This window comes from Pyrgilauda ruficollis, unplaced genomic scaffold, assembly GCF_017590135.1.
Source record: "Pyrgilauda ruficollis isolate IOZ18807 unplaced genomic scaffold, ASM1759013v1 scaffold15, whole genome shotgun sequence".
In the NCBI taxonomy this organism is placed as follows: Eukaryota; Metazoa; Chordata; class Aves; order Passeriformes; family Passeridae; genus Pyrgilauda; species Pyrgilauda ruficollis.
The window spans coordinates 12825342-12838837 of NW_024513654.1; the positions used below are offsets into that span (position 1 = coordinate 12825342).

At 50.5% G+C, this 13496-nt stretch overlaps 1 protein-coding gene across 1 annotated transcript; it reads left to right on the forward strand.

The window, feature by feature from the left end:
* The first annotated feature begins 453 nt into the window (after positions 1–453).
* Positions 454–6322, forward strand: TLX1 (T cell leukemia homeobox 1). Its single transcript, XM_041461515.1, has 3 exons — positions 454–922; positions 2581–2782; positions 6100–6322. The coding sequence occupies exons 1-3, from the start codon at positions 454–456 to the stop codon at positions 6320–6322; spliced, it is 894 nt and encodes a 297-aa protein (XP_041317449.1).
* Positions 6323–13496: the final 7174 nt, after the last annotated feature.

The window sequence follows — 13496 nt, forward strand, 5'->3', positions numbered from 1 at the left end:
ACGTCTGTGTGTCCTGGGTGAGAGGCTCCTGACGTGTCTTGGTACATGGTGGTGCTGAGTCTCATCGGAGTGGGACCAGTGTGCGCGGCTGGGGTGTCGCGTCTCCGCTCCTGGACGCTGTCGGGTGTGTTTGGCGCGGTTGTTTTCCCCGGTGTCTGTGTCCTGTGCCGCGCTGGGCACTGCTGTCGCGTCCCGGGCTGGGGGGTGTTTCAGTCTTGTACCTGGGCTGCGCATGGCTGTGCTGCTGTGTCTTCGTGCTGAGCGTGTGGCTGCCTTGTCCCGGCCTTGCGTGGCTCTGCTGGCGTTTCTTGGGGTGCTGTGCCGTCGTGCTATGGGACTGAGCGCGTAGCCGGCGTTCCCCGCTCTGCGCGGCCCCGTTGCCGGTTTCGGGGCGGTGCGGGCTGTGCTGCCCTGCCCGGGGCGGAGGTCCGGCCCCGGTGCCCGAACGGCGGCATGGAGCACCTCGGGGCTCACCACCTGCACCAAGGGCAAGCAGAGCCCATCAGCTTCGGCATCGACCAGATCCTCAACACGTCGGAGCCGGGCAGCTGCATGGTGTCGCACCCGCGGCTGCAGGACTCGGCGGACTACGGGCTGGGCTGCATCGTGGGCAGCGCCTATAACACGGTCACGGGTGGCTACGGGGCGAGCGGCGGCGCGGCCGGCGCCTACACCGGCACCTCCTGCAGCATGGGCGGCCTGCCCGGCTCCTACAACGTGAACATGGCGGTGAGCATGAACGGCAACACCTTGAGCTCGGCCGGCGGGGTGATCCGCGTCCCGGCCCATCGCCCCGTGGCCGGCGGCGTCCACCAGCCTCTCTCCGCCGCCGTGCCGGCGGTGAACGGCATGAACAGCCTCACGGGGCTCACCTTCCCCTGGATGGAGAGCAACAGGCGGTACACAAAAGACAGGTTCACAGGTGAGTTGCGCCACCGGGACCCCGCTTCTCTCTCTGCTCCCGCCGCCCCGCTTCCTCCCCCGCCGCCCGGCCTCGGCGCGACAACCGGTGCCCACAGGGGCACGCAGGATCCAGCCGGGGATCTCTCCGCCCGGGTGGAGAAAGCAGCTGGGATGGTCCTGAGAAGTTGGTCAGGGAAGAGGCCACAAGCAACACGGGGTGGGAAATGAGGCGTATCCAGTCCCCCCTAAATGAGTTGTGTTTCCTTTTGTTTGTTTGCTTTGATATTTTGGTTGGTTTGATTGTTTGTATATGTGAGGTTTTATGTTGTTGTTTTAGTTCCTTTTAATTTATTTATTTGTTTGTTTGTTTGGTGTAAGTTTTTTTATATTTTTTTCCCGTGATACGGGTCGGCAAAGGCGGGCAAGGAAGAAAAGGGATGGTAAACTCCGTACACGGCCTCCCGCGAGCCCCGGGCACGGCTGCCCAATCCCTGCCGCCCGAGCCAGCGCCCGGGGAAACTTTCCTTCAAAACCGAGAGTGGTTTGGGAAGCTCGGCCCGGCCGGCGGGAGGGCAGACAGGCGGCCCCGGCCCCGGTCTGTCCCGGAAGGCCGTCCCGTTGTCTTTCTTAACCGGGCTGGCTTTTCCCGGTTGCGGGTTTCGGCTCAGCCTTTTTTCCCCCCAAAAGGGACTTTTTGCACACCCGAGCAGAGCGGGGCTCGGGCTAGAGCCGCTTCCCGGCCTCGCCACTGTTTGTAGGTGTAGCTGGGCTCGTCTTCGGCACTAACAAAGCAAAAATTCGAACAACGAAAAGAAATAAATAAAAAAGACTCAAACAAACGAACAAAAGAAACGAAATCACAACGGGGAAAAATCAGCGCCGCTTCCCGAGGGCGGAAACCGAGGTCCGATTTTTGAAAGTTCCCGTTTAATTTCAACCCGATGGCGCTGGGTTTGGGCACGGCCGCGGCTGGGGAACGGGCTGTTCCCCAGGCAAGCACCTGACTGAATTTCACTCAGTTTGTTCTTGGCTTAGACATAATATAATTTTTCTTTTTTCTTTTTTCTTTCTTTTTTTTTTTTTTTTTGGGGGGGGGGGTTTGGGAAAAAAAAAAACCCAAACCAACAAACCCAAACAAAATTTAAAGCAAAACAAAAAAATAGCAAACAAACAGAACAACAAATCTCAACTCCAACTTCCAGTCCGAGACTGTACTTTCCATGTACGAGGCGCTGGGGTCGGGGGCCATGGGGTTACCGCCGCGCCTAAACGAAATTATCCCGAGCCCGCTTGGCACGGGGCGCGGAGCCCGGCCCGGCGCCAGGACCGGCTGCTGCTGCTGACCCTCCGTTCCCCGGCGGGCACTTGGCCGGGCAAGCGTTCACCTTCCCCTCCGCCGGCGCCGAGCGGTGCCCGGCGGGTGCCCGCAGCGCCCAGGGAAGGCGGCCGGGCCTTCCCGGTAATCGGGGCCGCCGCCGCTGAGTTTTCGCAGCTCGTGCGTGGGTGTCGGCGGGGCCGCCGCGGCTTCGGAGCGGTGGGGGGTGGTCCCCAGCCCAGCGGCCGGGAGCCGGAGCCCCTCTGCTGATGTGTCGCTGCTTGCTTCTTTGCCTCTCATCCCCCCTCCTCCCGTGTCCCCCCCAGTGGCCCTCTCACCCTTCACTGTAACACGCCGTATAGGTCACCCCTACCAGAACCGCACGCCCCCCAAGAAGAAGAAGCCGCGCACCTCCTTCACCCGCCTGCAGATTTGCGAGCTGGAGAAGCGCTTCCACCGGCAGAAATACCTGGCCTCGGCCGAGCGCGCTGCCCTGGCCAAGGCCCTCAAGATGACGGACGCCCAGGTGAAGACCTGGTTCCAGAACCGGCGCACCAAGTGGAGGTGAGGGACCGGGGGTCTGCGAGGACCGGGGCGGGGCAGTCCGGCGGGGACAGACCTTGCTGCCAGCAGCTCTGTCGGGAGCATTGATGGCAGCGCCGAGGCGTGCAAGCCCCGTGTGTGCGTGAATGTGACAATGTGTGTACACGTGTGTGTGTGTGCCTGCGGTGTGTGCACACCTGCGGGCGTGTGTGCAAGCAGGACACGCGTGTGTAACTGCACGGTCAATGTGAAGGCCACGCGTGCCCGTGTGTGCCCGCACTCTGTGTGTGTGTGAGTGTGTGAGCGTGCACCGGGGTGTGAGTGCAAAGCACAGCCCCGCGGTGTGGTGTGTGCTGGCCCGGCATTACCTGGTGTGAGCACACCGGACCTGCGTGCAAAAAAGCGTGCGGGTACGCCACGGGGATGAACGTGTGTGAGCACACACGAGTGCAGTGGGTGCAGTCAGTGTCACCAGAGGGTGCGGAGGCTCCGCCGCGGCAGCGGCGTGTGGGAGCTCCCGGCCTGGGGCTGTCGGAGTACCGGGCTTTGCACAGCGCGGAGATTTTCGTCCCCGCGGGGTTCGCGGCGCCTCCTTGCCCAAACGCTTTCTTTTTGTTCTGCTGCCGGGCGTGCCGCTAAAGCGGGAGAGGGAGAAAAGGCTGGGCTCACACGGAGTCTCCAGGGCCCCGTCGCAGTGACCCTGCCCCTCCCAAGCTGCACGTTCCCGGCATGTTCCCTTGGGAGACACCCCAGCCCTGAGAACACCTCCTGCCCTGGGCTGGGTGCTGACCTGCTGGGTGCTGCGCACTGGGTGCTGGAGGGCAGGCAGGCAGGCAGCTTCTTCAAAATGGGAGAAAAGGACTTCCGCAGAGTCTTCCCAAGGATTAACAGGACAGTGATTGCCTGAGTATGTTGGGGTTGGGTAAGAAATGGGGGTCAAGGAACTTGAAACCAAGAGGGGGTGTGAATCCTCAACCCCAGTGAGTTCTTCTCTAGAGAATCCATGGTAGTGCAATTCCCCAACTGTTTGGAAGTCTCTAGCTAGAGTGATCTCTATTGGCCAGAAAAAGAATCCTGGAGGAGGAACAGTCCTGCTGTGGCCTGCAAAATGGGGTCAGCTGTGTCTTCTAACCAGGTTTCCTAAGGAAGTGAGGCAAATCCATCTGTCAATACTCTTTGCGTCTGTTGGCTAAATTCAGCCTCTTTTGGCAGAAGTGCAGAGGATACAAACCTATTCACGTGTTTTACAAAAAATAGCTGGGTAAAGAGAAACTAAATCCTGCTTCTGCCTAAGGGAGAGGCTGCAGCCAGACCTCAGCTGTAATATTAGACATGGGAGAATCTCTGGCCTGAGCCAGAGGGACACAGGCATGTAAGTTCTGCTTGTATGCATCTGTGCCTGCTGGTGTTGTGATGGAGCTATGGGTGCCCCTGGCTGATAGTACATCCAACTTCCTGCCTCAGGACCCTCCACTGGGCAGTGGGCTCTGAGTGGTTCCTGGGGCTGAAAGCTGGAAGGAGATGCTGTAGGCTCGGCCTGATTGAGGCAGTGGGAAGTATCTGAGAAAATGGAGTTGCTATAAGCCCTCTCAGCAGTTTAACTGCTTGAACACAGATTAGGGGAAGAGTCTTGCCCCTGCCCCTTGCCTGGCTGTCTCCGCTGTAGGGAGGTGGCTGTGTGATCCCCTCCTCAGATTTGGGCTCTTGCTTTAGACACAGCTCTTTCCAGGGAGATATGAACCTGGAAATCCCATTCTGATACGAATCCATGACTAGACCAGCTGCTTGCAGCAGGGAGATACTTGGGAGCAAGGTGCTCACAGCCATGGTACTTCTGATCACCCTGGACTTGGGGCTCCCTCCCTCCCCCTGGAGCATCTCCTCGTTTTGCAGGGAGTCATTAAATATTCATTGAGGCAGAGAACAAGCTGCTCCCCGGGTAGGTGCAGCTCTGAGCCCGCTCTTCCCTGGATGTTTGATGTGAGATGTTGACACACTGATTAGAACAGGGACTGAGCCCTGAACTACCTGCTCCCAGCAGGGAACACTGGCCACATATCTGGAGGCTTGGGTGCCCAGAGGCCCATTGCTGGCATCCAAATCCCAGTCTGCTTCCCCCTTGGGAGCCAGGGACCCCTGCCCTGTTCTCTGAGATGCCACTGTGGAGATCAGAGCTGCCACTTCCAATTCCCATGGCCAAAGGGGATGAGACATCTCACATCGCTCCTGAGCTGCTAAATTAAAAAGCTGCCATTTCCTGTGTCACTGGTCCACTGAAGCTGCTGAGAGGATGTCAGCTGAGCCTGGGAGTATAAGGGACGGAGAGAATGCTTTGGGAATCATCCTGGGACTGGCATGTGAGTTGCTCCTGCGTTTTCTCAGCAACATCAATAGAGGTGCCAGGTGAAGTAGGGGTGAGTGCAAGCTGCAGACTTTAGACTGACCTGCCATCCAAGCAAGCAGGAGTGGGATTTCCATTGTGGATATAAGAGGATTCAGGCTATTTCTACCCATCCCATTCTCTGTTCCTAGGCAGCCTAGAGCCAGGGCCCAACCAACACTGGAAAGAGCCCCTTCTGACCCCCTAACACCCTCTCCTTGAGGATCACCTCTGCTGGTGTCATACCAGGCAGACACATGTCCAAACTGTTCTGAAAAACGCTGTCATTCACCCTTTTCAGATAGTATATTCTGTGCTTTGATTTTTGTTACTGCTAAAAAATGTGTTTCTAGTGTTTAGCTGAAATTTTGCTGCCTGCCATGGGAAAGTTTTTGCCTTCTTCCAAGTTCTCAACAGCTGGTCACCACAGTGTGGCAGACAAGGTGGCAAACCCGGATGCCGGAAGGGGACATCCAGGGTGACATTGCCCATCTCCCAGCTGTGTGGCACTGCCAGTCACTGTCTCATCCCACCCTGTGCCATGCTTCTTCCTGGGCTTTGCATGCTTGGCTCTTGCTGTCAGATACCAGAGCACATTTTCAGGGGATTGCAACTTTTGCAATGCTGTTCTGTGGCACTTTGGGTGTTTTGTCCCTGCTTGGTTTTTTTTCCTGTGGGCAGAGAGTAATCCAAAGCTGTGGGCTGCTCCCAGCTCTCTTTGATCAGAGCAGTGTTTTTACCGAGACCACTAAGACAGACAGAGCCAGTCTATGGGATTTACTGAGATTTAAGTACCAGTTTATGGGATTTGTATAGGGAATGTGGGACCATGCCATGGCAAGGCACCCTCTTTTCCTACCCCTGCCCTCCCACATCATGAGCACCCAGCACAAATTAATCTCTGGAGACACCCTTCCCTTGCTTCCCCAGGCCCCCCTAACGGCTCCCTCTCTCCTAGGAGGCAGACAGCGGAGGAGCGGGAGGCTGAGCGGCAGCAAGCAAACCGCATCCTCATGCAGCTGCAGCAGGAAGCCTTCCAAAAAACCATCAACCAGCCCATCCAAGCCGACCCCATCTGTGTCCACAACTCCTCTCTCTTCGCCCTTCAGAACCTCCAGCCTTGGTCTGATGACTCCACCAAGATCACCAGTGTCACCACTGTCGCCTCTGCTTGTGAATAATCTGGCACCCACTGGTGGCACCTACACCTTCTACTGGGGGGCTGTCCCCAGGGGGACACGAGGCATCCTTGGTAGGACATGTAGCAACTCTGTTTCTCCCCGAAGAGGGCTGGAACCCCCCTATCCTCTGGCCATGTGCATCCTATGTATCCAGTTGGGAAAGCCCTCCACAAGGAACAAAAAGAAGGAAAGTCACCCCAAAAACTCTCCCTAGCCATGGAGTTGCTGGAGCAGCAATGCTGTTTCACCTCCCCCCAACCCCTTTGTTCTCTTGAAAGTCTCCAGTGTCGACCCTGAACTTGCTGACGTGCTGCCAGACAAAAGCCCAGCCCTGACAGACACAGCCGCTGGTGATCATCCAGCTGGGGAGAGGAAAACTTCCTTAGGATTCTACTGGCAGCAGTGCAAAGTCTATGTACACCCATATATATATGTATATCTATATATATCTCTATATAGATATATATAGGTATATGTTTTGAACTGTTGGCTTGAAAGAAAAGGAGAAGGCTCCCTGGGAAGCACGTCTCTGCTGTGAGCCTTCTTGGGTTGTCCGCACCAGAGACATTCGGGGATGCAACAAATGGAGGAAACAGCAGCAATTTCTGCTTGTGCCAGATGGGAACCCTTCAGATCTCACCTCGCTGTCTCTCCTCCCCTTTTTCATTAATTTTTTCTTGCGAAGGGGAAACAAGAGAAGGATCTGACAGACTCCTGAGGACGGTAAATATGATATCTCAATTGTATGAAGAGCCCAAACAGTCCCTGGCTGCCACGGACTCTGTGCCCATCAGCGAGTATTTTAATAATGAGAAGATCTGGGTGGCAGTTTGTGGGGGTAATGCAGTTTCTTTCCATGGAATATTTCCATATAATTTGCAAAATGTTGTCCAATGTTTTGTTTTATCAGTTTCCCATTAGAAGGCAGTTCCAGACAACAAAAAATCGATTTCACTCTCAGATGTTCAACTTAGTTGTTCTTTTAATTGTTCTCTGTACCAAGAGAATGAGACAAAATTGAACAAAGCACTTCTAGCAAATGCCGGGAATATATAGCTATATATATATATAAACAGTATATATTTTTCAGTTACTTATAATCTAAAACAGCACTGCCAATTTAAGCAGTTAGTACAAACAAGCAACCAGAAGACCTATTTTCAGTGAGATTTTTTAAGGCATTCGTTTGTTTGCTTTTTTTTGTTGTTTTGGTTTTTTTAAGTTATGCACTTACAAGGTGTTTTATGTGTATTCATTTTATAAAGTGCTTGTGTAATTTATGTGGAAATGAAAAAGAAAATAAAAAAATCTCCAGGGTACTGAATAAATCATTTAAAGCCTTGCTGTTCCCTGTCTATTAGTTCCCCAAGAGGAGACAGCATATCACAACTACTGCTGAAGCCTGTGCTATTATTTTTAAAATAAAACTAGAGTTATAATTTCCATTTGACTTTGCTCAGGTCCACTTGGCTTTGGAAGCTCCAGATGTAATATGCTGTGTTTTAATCCCTGGTCCTATAAACATTTTCAGGCTTCAACCCAGCAGTGCATTTAGTGCTTGCTTTAATCAAAGCTTTTCTGTGGGGGCTTGCTGGGGGTGGCAGGGACTCTGCAGGGGCTTAGCCTTAAACTTATCTGGAATAATTTATTGAATAAGACCTTGGAATTAGGTCTCACCTGGGCTGAGGCAGATCTACAGATATTTGTGTCTGAAACTGAATATGGAAAGGGGAATTTGAGTATAAAGAAATGTGCAAGAGTACATTTTGGAGACAGCCTTGCAGGGCATTATTCTGGGGACACTGTTTTCCATTTGTACTCGGCCTTGCTGCAGGACATTGTCCCCAGCTTGGCAAGCCCTTCTCAGAGGAAAATCAAACGGGTGGGAAAACTCTCATCAGCTTCCTTGGGGGAGACTCCCAGCCCCGTGGCTGGCTTCAGCCTGGTGTTTCCTTCCAGCACTGGGACTTACTGAGTAAAGGAGGTTGGAGGATACGGCTGGAAGGGGCAGTGGCGGGGACCCCCTGACGGGCCCTGGGCTCCAGGCTGCCTGTGGGACATCTGCAACAAAGCACCCCAAGCCTCTGATACCTCGTGGGGGAGAGTGCTCCTCGAGGCTGGGTCCTCTGGGCACAGCGCTGCTGGGGAGTTTGCTAAGGGAGCATAGGAATAGCCTGCTTCATCCAAAATCTGCTGCTGTGGGACTGGGCTGAGAATTTATGGTGCTGCAGGATTTTCCCGTTCTGCAGTCCAATGTGTATGAGAACACAGAGAAACACCTCCAGCAGTGGAGAGAAAAGAAGCCAGAAAAAGCAAAATAGGGTAAAACACAGGAAAATATGGAACTTGGAGAACATGCAGTTTTGGAAATATCTTTAAAAGTTGTTGATTTCTGCCAGAAGAATGCTAAAATAAAATAATACGTATTTTTTCCAACGTCAGTTTCAGGGAAGCTTTTTGTTTGAATTCTGTTTCATACTACAGTCAGATTTTTTTATTCTGATTAAGCTTATTATTTAACATGCACCCAACTTTATCTACAAAATTATAGGAGGCATTGCTGTCTACAAACCTTTAATGGTTCACAGTTTATTGCAGGGTGTATTTTTGTTTTCAGGGTTTCTGCATAGGAAAAACCATCAACCACACTAATAATAATAACAATGGTAATATAATAATAATCCCTGTTGATATTAAAACTGTTTTCTATTTTATTATGACACACCAATATTATAAAATTTAATTCTAAGACAACTGTTTTATAATATCCACTTTATTCAGTTCATAATCAAAATGTTGAAGAGATGATAATGCACATTTGAGGGAATATGTTTAGATAGAATATTTAGCTATACCTGGTTTTCAAAACTGTCAACTTCCTCCTTTTCTGAACAATCTTTCCTGTAAAAAAAACCCAAAAAACCAAAAAAAACCCCAAAAAAAAACCCCCAAACAAACAAACAAAAAAAAAAACCAGAAAAAACCCAATAAACCAAAAGTAAAAAAGGAATCTCAATATGAAATGAGAATACATTGGAACCAGAAAAACAGTTGCCTGGCCTTTCTTGTCCATGGAAAATTGATTCTGGAGGAGTTTTCTCTTAAAATATTTCTCTTGGATTCATTTTTAAAATTGGTTTAGTGGCAGAAGGTGTTTTTGATATCTGCATATGTGCTTCCAGTTATTAATATGACGATTTGTACCTAGACAATAAAAGTTGTCTGAAATATGATGGAATTAAATCAATAAGTAATGACATGAAATAATGACACGTAATGTTATGTTTTGTAGACTGACATCACCTCAGCTGTATCCTGGGGCCATCCATATCACATTGAAGGCTGATTTAATTTTTTGTATTATACTTATTTGGGAGCAGGAATAAAATTGCATTAAGATGCCTTGAAAGTCATTTCCCCCTTCCTTCGCTCTCAAAATAAAGCAAATCCCAAACATGAAATGGGAGTCAGGGAGAAATGTTTTCCCACTGTTTGCCTGTATCTAGGAAATGCAGACCAAGGCAGAGTGACTTTGGTCTGTGTCCTGCCTGAAGCTGAAGGCACAGGGCGTCACAGGGGACTGCGCTGTGGTTGTGCTCATCTCTCACCCACAACGCTGCCAGGGATCCAGAGCTATCACTCATTTGGGCTGGATGTCCTGAGCTTTTGAAGGTGAAATCTGGAGGAGGGGAAATACTGTCTTTGCATGAGCAACTGGAGTATTAAACATCTGGAGGAGACAAAGCCCTATGGGATGGGCTGTGGTTGTCTGGGTTTGGTCCCAGCTCAGCACACTATGAGGGCAGGAGGGAACCAGAGGTCTGGCCCCCATTTAGCCAATTAGTTGAACACATGAGTCATCCAAACAAGGATCAGTTGGTTTGTCTCTGCTGAGGGATGGCCCAGAAAAAGGCTGAAGGGTCTTTGCTGTAGCCTTCCACCCGAGCAGAGCCTGCAGTTGTGTTCGGCACGGGCCAGCCCATTTGATCCCTGCACTGCATGCACACCCAGTTTCTACCTGAGTACCACATGCAGCTTTTCTTGGGCTGCATTACCGCATCTATGGGGCATTTGTTATATCTTTTAAGTTATTTCTGCTGCAGCAGCAGCATCAGTGAGAGCCACGCGTATTTGCCTGAGAAAGACTGAGGTGAATGTACGTGTCCTCTAATATGGTTTGTGTAATTGATAATGAAAGGAGGCATTGACCCACAAACACCCATATGTGGGGTCATTTTCGTTATCTCACTGAGTCTGTTGATTGGTGTTTTTGAATGTGCTCCTGATTAACCAACACACACACAGAAAAGCTTAAAACCGGGGCTGCAGCCTCAGCACGGCGGCAGCAGGAGCCCATCCCCGCGGAGGCAGCCCCTCCGCTCCAAGGCCAGCTCACAGGCACTCGGGGCTAGAGGGGGTAAAAAACCCCAACCAATTTACTGACAAAACTCAAAATGGCTTTGCTGAAAACTGTTTGGGTTACAGTAAAAAGCCATTCCTCTCTGGGGTTCTGGGACAGCTGGAACTTTTTGAATTAACCTTTTTTTTCCCTTGCCAGAAGCAGACTGGCTGAGTGACACTGATTTCTTCGAGCAGCGGTCAGCTTTGATGGCCACTTGTTTAAAAAACATTTGTGAAATAATGTTTGGAATTATCAGATTATCCTGGGTGAAAATTTTCTAAATGAGAAGGTCTAAAATTTGGGGGGAAAAGGTAGTTTTTTTAAACAAATATTAAGGCAAGAAAAAACACACAAAGCTATAGATTGTCAGAACAAACTTCTGTTGGAGTCACACCAGATTGGTTTTTTTAAGACCTTTTGTTTGTGCAGCTAACTGTGATTTGATATTCTTTAAATTATTGTTATTGTCTCTGTTACAGTACTCTGGGTCAGCATTTATCTAAGTTTAGAACAGAAGATTTCCCCCCTATTCCTTTCCATTAATGAGAAACTCTTTGTTACTGGTAGTTTTAAATTAATTCTGTACATTTTTTCAAGTCACACCTAAAACTGTATTCAAATAATTATGTTAGGTTTTTTTTTACTTTCTTTTTCTGACAGCACCAGAATAATCTTGATTTTTCCAAGAGTTGAAAATAATTTTTGGCTTCCTTCTGTTTTTGTTTGGTTTTGTTTTTTTGTTTGTTTTTTTGGGGTTTTTTTTTTTTTTTGTTTTTTTTTTGGTTTTTTTTTTTTTGTTGTTGTTTTTTTTTTTTTTTTTTTTTCCCCATTGCAGCTAGCTGCGGTAAGCACGGGGCTGGCCTCAGCAGCTTTCAGCTCTGGAAGTCCAGGTCACACACCAAACCTCTGTGTGCTGAAGGTGTGCCATCCCCTGTTGCAGAGAGCTGGAATCCCCTGCCCTGCATTTCCCCCCGGCTGGAAGTTCAGTACTTACCCTCAGCTCAGCTGTTCTTTGCTTTTCTGCTTTTGAGACAAAAATAAAATGAGCAGAAATGACGAGCCCATGCTCTGGTTTTCGAGCAGGAGGGAGCAAAGCTTGAGAAAACTCGTTTTCTCTCTGCCTGTAAAGAATGTGAACCCGCTGGTCTGACGCTGCGGTTAACTGTCTGTCTTTCCTAGACTGCAACTGTCTCAAAATAACAAAGCAGTGATTAAAAAGTATCAATCAATATATACTTTTTTAAACTACAGTTAGAAAGTGGTACTAAGACTGGGATAGAAGAAAACAAGGAGAAAAGCTTTGTTTCCCAGGGTCTTCTCTCTACCAGAGGAAATTTTTGGAAAGTCATTATGCTTAGCCATTTTTACCTGCTGTTGTGAGATTTTAGGCACATGTCAGGGCTCACCAGACTCTTCCTCTCTAGGCATCCATCTAGAACATGTCTAGTTAGCGATGCCAGTGCTCAGTGGGGGTTAGACTGAGCCTGGGCTATCAGGTGTGAGGGACATAATTATGCTGAAAGGCTGGGCTTGACCCCAGATCTCCCCATGTAAGGTGACAAAGGGGAAGAAAGAGGTACAGGTGAGGATAGGGCTTGCTCAGGCTCATGGTGAGGAGGTGATCACAAGTGCACTGAGTTGTGGCCAGGCCTCTGTGTGCTCTGCCTCTCCCAGCTGATCTGGCTGTTTCCACAGGAGAGCCTGGGGAAGAGGTGGGGGTGTCCTCTGAGGTCAGGCTGCGGGAGGAGAGGGTAAAGGCCAGCAGGGAGCCATGGTGTATCACAAGGATACTCTGTTGGGAACTGCAGAGAAAAGGCACCAAGTCTGCAGGGCAGTGGGGTTTGAGTGTGAGCAGTGAGGGGCACCTTGGGATCCTGGTCCAGTGGGAGCCTGGCTTGGGCAGAGGAGGGCTGTTTTCAAGCAGGGGTTATACCAGACTTGCCTGGCCCTGCACCAGTGGCATGCACTGGAGGGTCTTGTAGGGCCTGGAGATGTCACAGCATGGGACTGCTGCTGAAATGGCAGTCCTCTGACATCCCATGGTGACACTGTTGTGGAGCATGGTGGTAACTGCTGGGCTGTATCCAGAGCACTTCCTTCCTTCCTTCCTTCCTTCCTTCCTGCCTTCCTTCCTTCCTTCCTTCCTTCCTGCCTTCCTTCCTTCCTTCCTTCCTTCCTGCCTTCCTTCCTTCCTTCCTTCCTTCCTGCCTTCCTTCCTTCCTTCCTTCCTTCCTGCCTTCCTTCCTTCCTTCCTTCCTTCCTGCCTTCCTTCCTTCCTTCCTTCCTTCCTGCCTTCCTTCCTTCCTTCCTTCCTTCCTGCCTTCCTTCCTTCCTTCCTTCCTTCCTTCCCAGGAAGTTTTAGATGCATTTACAGCACTGTTGGGCTGTGCTCCACTGCCTTTGGAGGGACACCTACAACTGCAGAAGGATGTGTCCCAGGCTCCCTGTCCCCTGACTTAGCCACTCACAGGAGCAAGTGAGGGAGCTGTGGTAGGGGCATTTCCCACTCACCCCCATTCACACAGAAATGCTTGAAAAGGTCTGGCTTTCACTTTGGGTTGGAGTGAAAACAAATGTTGTAATCTTACCAGCTGTTATGACAGGTCTGAAACCTGCCTTTGCTGTGGCTCATACCACTACATCCAGAGGCAGGAGGTGGGATGTAGAGCAGGGTATGCTTTCTGTGGAGCAGGGCAGCAGACACCTGTTGGTGTACCCAGCACGATGCACTCTCCCTCCAGACTTGGTCCTTTGAAGATCCGAGGATCTGAG

Coding starts and splice junctions, on each gene's coding strand:
- TLX1 (XM_041461515.1), top strand. CDS start 454: ATGGAGCACCTCGGGGCTCACCACCTGCACCAAGGGCAAGCAGAGCCC. Junction 923..2,580: donor CACAAAAGACAGGTTCACAG/GTGAGTTGCGCC, acceptor CACGCCGTATAG/GTCACCCCTACCAGAACCGC. Junction 2,783..6,099: donor AACCGGCGCACCAAGTGGAG/GTGAGGGACCGG, acceptor CCTCTCTCCTAG/GAGGCAGACAGCGGAGGAGC.